Source organism: Aedes albopictus, chromosome 2, assembly GCF_035046485.1.
Source record: "Aedes albopictus strain Foshan chromosome 2, AalbF5, whole genome shotgun sequence".
Lineage (NCBI taxonomy): Eukaryota > Metazoa > Arthropoda > Insecta > Diptera > Culicidae > Aedes > Aedes albopictus.
Genome location: NC_085137.1, coordinates 310,622,711 through 310,631,187, shown reverse-complemented (window position 1 = coordinate 310,631,187; position 8,477 = coordinate 310,622,711). Strand labels below are relative to the sequence as shown.

Below are 8,477 nucleotides of genomic sequence, written 5' to 3'. Positions count from 1 at the left end.
AGTGCTAAGTGAACGGACTATGGAAAGCACATTGCCTGTGGTGTTACGTCAAGACTGTTACCACCAACTCAGGGGTTTCTTGCTCGGATTGGACCATAGAAAATAGTGCGCGCGCGAAAAGGTACCACTCCCTGGACAAACGGAACCCAGGCCAACCGTCAAATTTCGGCCTTAGTGTCACGTGTAAAATCGGAGTACCCCCTTCTGCGGCAGTGATAAGTGAAGACAAGCTCCCGTTGCCCGCCTGCCAGAAATCAAGCCCCTCGTAGCCGCCGTCGTCACCACCGCCGCCGCCGCCGTCGCCGCCGCTTCAAGACCGCCCCTGTAGCTGGAATCCTGTATGTCGACCAACATGTGATCATCGATCGGCCGCAACGATTGTGTGTGTTAGTTGTCAATGAACTACCACTGCAGGTATGAATTTATGTTTGAAATGCACACTAAATAAAATCCGGTAAAACGTGGTCTATAATAAACCCTGCGAAAGTTTAAAATTTAAATAAAATATTGTTTTGAGCTATTTTTCTGAACTAAATTGCCTTTTATCAATTATTTAGAATATTACTTTCCTTTTTCAATTAAATTCTTTATTAGCTTGTTTTCCTAAAATGATTTTGTATTATCAATAGCCCAAATAACCAAGAGGGAAGAAAGTCCACTGGAATTAACCAATCTCTTTCAGGAACCCGATTGCATTCAAACGACCCTAATATTGACTGTCGATAGAAGAGGCTCATGTCATGCCCACCCCAGACGGACACCGCGGCTGGACCAGTGGCCAGGGGCTTAGCGAGGGGTCCTTCTGACCCCGAGAGAATAAAGGATAGTCACAATGTTTTGTAGATCGATCAACGATCAAATCTGACTATACATATGTCAATGGTTGCTCCTCCGTGATTGATCTGAGCTGGTACCAATTGCACTGAGATCCAAATGAATAAGGGCTGGGACACTCCACTTTTTCTCAAAGTGCAATTTAAGCAGCTCATACATTTTTGATCAATAGTGCTTTTAGAAAATAATGTTACTATATTCATGAATCGTGTTGCGTTTAGAATAAATAGTAGGTATAAATTTGCCAAAGATGTTCGCCTGACCTGACCGAAAAGCTTGCTACGTCCTTGACCATCATTATTACCATTCAACAAATCTTCGAAATTCCTTCCACCAGGCTGCAATCATTGCATTGTTTTGTCTGTCGGCAAATTTCTTTCCTGGTCTTTGCATAATTGTACATGGCAAGCACAGGGCCCAGGCGTAGTCTTGTGCCAAATGTCATTGACAGTTGCACAAAACTTCCGCATATCGTTCTTGTCCATGCTTCTTGCAATTCAGCAGCCACGCCACACTCTCTTCGTGCTTCTTGCTACCGTGTACCGCTCCCTGTTTAGCTGAGCACTGGCCACTAGGATTCAGATTCTGGCGGTGTACTTCTCGTACGTCACTCATTGGCACTCTTCGTCGAACCAAACATAGCGTTGTCGTCACTGACCGATACCTTCCACGTCTTGTCTTGCGCTGTTGTTGCCACTATTTCATTGATAAACTCCCAGAAACTGTTGACAGTGCCACATCCGTTGGTATCTCCTATCATATCGTCTAGTAACCCTTTCAGCTGACAAAGCTTGTCCTGTTGTTTGTTGAACTCGTGACCCAGGATAATAGATATTGTCAAGCTAATAAAACTCGATATACTACGTGTAGAATCTCGAGCGCTTCTGTCTCCACCTTTCCTTCGCGTATTCCGCTGACCAACTTCTCAGCGCACAATCTGCGTGGCCACTAGCTTCCGCACTCGTCAAAGGTTCGAACTCCACTGCCTCCCTCAATGCCTGACCTTTCATGCCTCACACAAGTCCTCTACCTTTCTCCCTCTACGAAATCACAACCATTGTCCAGGGGAGAACTCTAGGGGAATCGAGTATCGCATTGTCATTGAAACACTGAAGCAAATATACATTTCAGTTTTATTTAACTTTTGATCTCTACATCCTTTTTGTGGTGTAAGAAAAAAAACAACAAAAAAAAATTCAATGTTCGCTTTTCACTGTTCATTCGAATTTTGGGTCATACCTTGTTGGCAACCTCTTTGTTCGTTTAGGCCGTACAATTGTAGATTTATCCGAAGCACCGGGGACCCTTTTATTTTGCTTAGAGCTGCATACTGGATTTGAAGACACTTCCGGTCCGGTCTGGTCTGGTTTCGATGTCTGCGGAGAACACTCTTCTGCTTCGTCCAAAACCACTGGTGAATCACGAATGGATGGCCACTTTTTCAAATGAGACACGGGGCGACGATATGTTAACCCTTCCTCATTCGTAACGATGACATCACTTCCCGTTTTTCGTACAACCTTAAACTTCTCGAGCTTGAAGTTTGCTTCCAGCTTTCCAGATTCATAGTTCTTCAACATAACCTCATCACCAACCGCGATTCTGGATTCCTTCGCGTCTCTCTGATTGTCAGAATAGATTTTTCCTTTCATCTTCTTGATGGCGTCGCTGTCCCGAGTTTCTTCGTCGCGTGTCCAGAATGGTTCTGTCCGCAATGATGGAAGCAAATCCTTGATCGGTCTTCCGGATAACAACTCCAAAGGTGCTTTCCCTGTCATAGAATGTGGCGTCGTGTTGTACATATACTCGTAGTCTCTGATCGCCTTTCGCCAGTCCTCTTTGGTAGCCTTGGCAATTCTGAGTGCACGCAAAATGCCTCGGTTGTGCCGTTCGACCAGGCCGTTCATTTGCGGCCAGTATGGAATCGTCCTGCTAAGTTTGATGTTTTTAGAGGTGCAATATTGCGAGAACTCTTCAGATGAAAACGGGGGTCCATTATCGCATCTAATCGTTTCAGGATATGTTTGCTCGATGAACACGTTTTCCAGGGCTTCGATAGTCTTCCTCGCCGTGGTGCCTTTCATTTCCATAACTTTCGTATACCGACTGTAGTAGTCGATAAGGACCAGAAACGTTGCGCATTCTTTGGCGGAGAAAAAATCTATTGCAATTTCCTGCCATGCTCTTTCCGGCATCAACTTTCGCTGCATTGGTTCCGGTGCCTCCAACCCACTCACAGCTGCACAACCTGCACATTGCTGTACGTATTCTTGTACGTCTCGATCCATGCAGGGCCACCATACCTTTTCACGGAGATTCCGGCGCATTGCCACAATGCCAGGGTGACCTCGATGAGCAATCTCTAATGCTCGGGAACGCAGTTTGTGTGGCAGAATTATTCTATCTTCCCTGACAACTATGTCCTTGATCACTCCCAATTCCTTTGCAAACGCCTGGTAACGGAACAAATCCTTTGGCCAATTTTGAGTCCGTATGGCTTCGATAACTGCTGACATAGTTTCATCCAGAGATGTTTCTGTTTGAATCTCATGAAGCGTGATGGCATTTGGAACTTCGCCGATGGAGCATACATAGTGTTCTGTAGTTTCATCAAAGGGTGTTTCTGAGGCTGGACACAAACGAGAACAAATGTCCGAGATGTTGGTATGGCCGGGGATATGCTGAACCGTGAAATCATAAGGCTGAAGCCGCAAGGCCCAACCTTCTGCCCTGGTACATGCTCGCTTCCCGAACTGGTGTTTTCCTTCATAGATATATTCCAGCGTCTTATGATCGGTGAACACGGTGAACTTCGTTCCAAATAAATATGGGTAGAACTTTTCAACCGCCCATACTACAGCTAGCGCTTCCCGTTGAGTTTGGGGATAAACTCTTTCAGCCTTGGTTAAACCTTTGGAAGCGAAGCTCACGATCCGTGCTGAATTAGCGCTATCCTTTTGAGTTAAAACTGCTCCGAGTCCGACCGGTGACGCATCGACAAATAGTTCGGTTGTGTCCGCTGGGTCAAAGAAACCTAGTCTCCGAACATTGCTCGATATCTCACAGCGCAAATCTTCAAATGCTTCTTGCTGAGCTTTGCCGAATTCAGAAACATCCCCCCTAATGAATCTGCGCAACGGCTCAGTTCTAGTCGAAAGATCTGGAATAAAGTGTCCAATGAAGTTTACAAGACCCAGAAAGCTTCGGACCTCCTCTTTAGTCTCTGGACATCTGAAGTTTCGGATCGCGACTACTTTTTCCTCTGACGGACTAATACCGGCCGCACTGACCTCGTACCCCAAAATCTCTAGCCTCTCCACGCCAAACACACATTTCTCCTTATTCAGCATTGCGTTGTTCTCTTCCAGTACGGCCAAAACTTCCCGCAATCGAGCGTCATGTTCCTTACGGTTTCTTCCCGAAACAACAACATCATCAATATAGACTATGACCCCTTCGATCCCCGCCAACATTTCTGTCATTATCCGCTGAAAGATCTCTGGGGCGCAGTTGATGCCGAACATGAGTCTTTTAAATCGCATGAGCCCTCTGCTGGTCATGAAAGTCGTGATTCCGCGAGATTCAGGGTGGAGCTCAACGTGATGAAAGGCGGACGTGATATCGATCTTCGAAAAGTACGTTGATCCACGAAGCTTGTTCAGCAGAGTATCTATCATGGGAAGCGGATAATGCTCACGTTGGATGGCCTGATTCGGGTATCTCATGTTAATACACAAGCGAATATCATTTTTTCCTTTCGGAACCACCACCATGGGTGAAATCCATTCTGGAGGACCAACGGCAGGTTCAATGACATCGCTCTGTAGCATTTGGAGAATTTTCTGGTCCACTTTTTCTTCCATCGCAACAGGGATACGCAAGTATGCGATTTTCCGGGGAGGAATGTTTGGATCAACCGATAATCTGACTCGCACATTCGGAAATTTCGGGAATGGGTCAACTTTAACTTCGACGTTCATGACATCAAGGCCAACTTTCAAGACTTTAAGTTCTTCTGCAGTTCTTTTGGATAATAATGACCTTTTTGCTCCCTGGATGACAAAAAACTCAGAGTAACTTTTGGGCTTGGTGTCGTTAATAGAAACCCAAGCTTCAAAGATTACGAGGACTTGCAATGGTTCTTGGGTTGCGTATGCTGTGAATTGTCGGCTGTAATCATATCGTTTTTTATGTATTCTCGCCCCACTGTTCAAGAGGTTCTTCCAATCCTGTTCAGTGACTGTGTTTATGGCCGCACCAGAGTCTATTAAGAACTTCACAGGAGATTCATCTATTTTGCAGGTTATCACTCCTTCATCTATCGTGTATACCTGAATTCAGTGGAAAAAAAAAAATCAAAACCCAACAACTGATTAATTTATATGTTCTCTTATACAGTTCATGTTTTTACGAGTACAAATTCATCGAGATTCTACGAGCCCTCAAGGTACCCGAGCATATAAAGCGCAAAGTAATAATTAATGGTAATTCAAGAAATAACAATACAAAGCCGTAATCATTCTACCTTCAGTGCTTCCGGTGATCTGCGTCGGGATGAAACCTCCTCGGATCGTTCACGATTGCAGTAGCGATCTTCCTCCCGCAATGAATTCGCTTCGCTGATCTTGCGCCTGCTGAATTGATTGTTGCTTGTACGAATGTTTCTTCCTGATCTGCACTTCCTTGCGTAATGACCCAGACGTCCGCAATTGTTGCACCGGGCTGCTCGGGCAGAACATTCGCGTGAATGCTTCTGGTGCTTCCATGAACCACAATTCTCGCATTCCACCTCACCGCGCTTGTCCTGGTTCCAACGTCTCTCACGGAATCCAACAGCTGATGGTCTTGGCTTCTTCCTCCAGTCCGGCTTAACGGTAGCCACTGTCAAGCGGCCAGCATCTTCGTCGTTCTTGAATTGCCGTACTTTCTCCTTTTGTTTCTGTAGCATTTCTCTGTTCATCGCGTAGTTAGTCAAGTCATCTAAAGACATAGAATCCTCCAGTCCCTTGTCTCTGACCCGTTCGTCGCGAGCACCCATTGCTACTTGATGCAAAATTTCAACTTCTTCGCGAGATCGAAAATCACACCGTGCTGCCTGCGTGCGCAGCTTCAGGATGAAATGACTGAATGACTCGTCGGATGATTGCTTCAATGAACGAAACACTTCTAACTCGACCCGCTCGTTCCGTTTTCCGATAAAGAAGTTGTTAAGACGTTTGACCGCGTTGTCATACTCGGGTGTCTCGGGTGGCATTAGCGGGACCTGTACCGGCTCCGGGTGCACTTCGTCAGCTACTGGTCGTAAATTGTAATAAATGCGCTGAAGACCTCGACCTCCCCGTGCCAAGAGGAGAATGAGTTTCTCATGTTGCGATGTAATTTTTCTGAGCTCCAAAACCAGTTCAAATGCTCTGAACCACTCCTCCCATTCTCTACGCAGGTCTGAAGGATCGACCGAACCGTTAAACGGGTCCAATGGCCAGTCCTTGTCCGATTCCATCTGTAATATGAAACATGACCTCAAATTAGTGAACATCCTTATGACGAAAAGCAGTGTATACAATGTTCGCTAGAGAGCGAAGCAATTTTCACCTACGTATGATTCCTCTCTCATACAAATAAAAAAAGTGTTATCATATGCCCCAAAATACTTTAATGGTTTGGCATCGATTCATTCGTTATAATCATTCATGATTATCTATTGTCACCTCTTCCAAGCAATCATTAGCAACTTGATCATTTTCTCTACCTCACCTCATCCTATCACAAACCCAAACTCGGGAAAAATCCGAATACGCAATCATTGCAGTGACATGCGCTACGGTCTTCGACCGGACTCGCTTGTGTTTGTGTTGGTGTGCGCTGCGGTGTTTCCACCGGTCTCGCATCCACAGTATGATGATCGTCAGCCACTAATATTTCTTCCGAGCCACCACTAGCAACGTTATCGTTTTCTCTACCTCGCTTCTTCCCTCTCACAAACTCAATGATGGAGAACATCCGAACATACAATCATTGCAGTGAGATGCGCTACGGTCTTCAACCGGACTCGCTTGTGTTTGTGGTGGTGTGCGCTGCGGTGTTTCAACCGGTCTCGCATCCACAGCATGGTGGTCGTCAGCCACAACTACCTATTCCAAGCAATCACTAGCAACGTGATCATTTTCTCTACCTCGCCTTTTCTCTCGTACAAACCCAATCACGGAAAAACATCCGAACACCCAATCATTGTAGTGAGATGCGCTGCGGTCTTCAGCCGGACTCGCTTGTGTTTGTGTTGGTGTGCGCTGCGGTGCTTCAACCGGTCTCGCTTCCACACACAATCATTGCAGTGAGATGCGCTACGGTCGTCAACCGGACTCGCTTGTGTTTGTGGTGGTGTGCGCTGCGGTGTTTCAACCGGTCTCGCTTCCACAGCATGGTGGTCGTCAGCCACAATTAATTCTTCCGAGCCATCACTAGCAACGTGATCGTTTTCTGTACCTCGCCTCTTCCCTCTCACAAACCCAACCATGGAAAAAAACATCCGAAACACAATAATTGCATTGAGGTGCGCTACGGTCTTCAGCCGGACTCGCTTGTATTTGTGTTGGTGTGCGCTGCGGTGATTCAACCGGTCTCGCATCCACAGCATGATGGTCGTCACAGCCACAACTTTTTCTTCCAGCCACTCACTAGGAAAGTAATCGCTTTTTGCACCTTTTTCCTCTGCACAAACCCTCAATAGAAAAAAATCGTTCACTTTTGCACAATGTGATAGTAGCTATGTTTTCCCCAGCGTTCCAAACATCTCAGTTTTCCCAACCTCTACCGCCGCCATTTTGTTCACAAGAAAAAAATATGCTCATCGTATAAAAATCACTTTTCAATCCCTTGAAGTCAAGAACACGTTTCGTACTTTCCTTTGTTGATATAAAGTGCCACAATAAACTTACCGTCAATTATTCTACCGGCTGTGCCAATTTGTAGAATCTCGAGCGCTTCTGTCTCCACCTTTCCTTCGCGTATTCCGCTGACCAACTTCTCAGCGCACAATCTGCGTGGCCACTAGCTTCCGCACTCGTCAAAGGTTCGAACTCCACTGCCTCCCTCAATGCCTGACCTTTCATGCCTCACACAAGTCCTCTACCTTTCTCCCTCTACGAAATCACAACCATTGTCCAGGGGAGAACTCTAGGGGAATCGAGTATCGCATTGTCATTGAAACACTGAAGCAAATATACATTTCAGTTTTATTTAACTTTTGATCTCTACACTACGTTGGGGGGGGGGCTGCAAAACGGTGAGTCGATAAGGAGAGCATCCAACATAGCTCTGGTCCTCACAAGTTCCTACCTCATGCTTCCACGGGTCAAACGATGACAAAGACCGCCAGCAAAGAGTTGTGTGCTTAGCTGGTAGTGCAGCCTGGGCACTGTTGTCCTTCTGACTTCAGCTAGATTGAGGAGGTACGATCCGAGCGTCTGTTCACCAAGGAGGTGCGGCTCAAACAGCGTCTGTTCTGGCATCCAGCGGCTGAGTATGAAATGCTGTATTGCGTCAGCTATACCTAAGAAGGCAGCCCCTTCAACGCAATGTAGGCAGCGCGGCCCCGGTAAGGTAGCCTGCTGAAAACCTTCAAACACCCAGAAAAGCAATAGTAG

General features: G+C 46.2%; 1 protein-coding gene across 2 annotated transcripts; it reads right to left on the bottom strand.

Moving 5' to 3' along the window:
• Positions 1–1,704: 1,704 nt before the first annotated feature.
• Positions 1,705–8,086, bottom strand: LOC134288203 (uncharacterized protein K02A2.6-like). 2 transcript variants are annotated; one of them, XM_062852260.1, is made up of 3 exons: positions 7,770–8,086; positions 5,360–6,334; positions 1,705–5,165 (listed from the first exon to the last, which is right to left on the bottom strand). In XM_062852260.1, exons 2-3 carry the CDS (start codon positions 6,332–6,334, stop codon positions 2,052–2,054), a joined length of 4,089 nt encoding a protein of 1,362 aa, XP_062708244.1. In that variant the 5' UTR covers positions 7,770–8,086; the 3' UTR covers positions 1,705–2,051. The 2 variants fall into 2 exon arrangements, with proteins under 2 accessions (XP_062708244.1, XP_062708243.1); XM_062852259.1 differs by lacking the exon at positions 7,770–8,086 and having other exon boundaries at positions 5,360–7,146.
• Positions 8,087–8,477: the final 391 nt, after the last annotated feature.

Excerpts from the sequence above, each read along its gene's own strand:
- LOC134288203 (XM_062852259.1), bottom strand. The coding sequence starts at position 6,370 with ATGTTCACTAATTTGAGGTCATGTTTCATATTACAGATGGAATCGGAC. Across the intron at positions 5,166-5,359 it reads GATCACCGGAAGCACTGAAG|GTATACACGATAGATGAAGG; the intron begins GTAGAATGATTA and ends CACTGAATTCAG.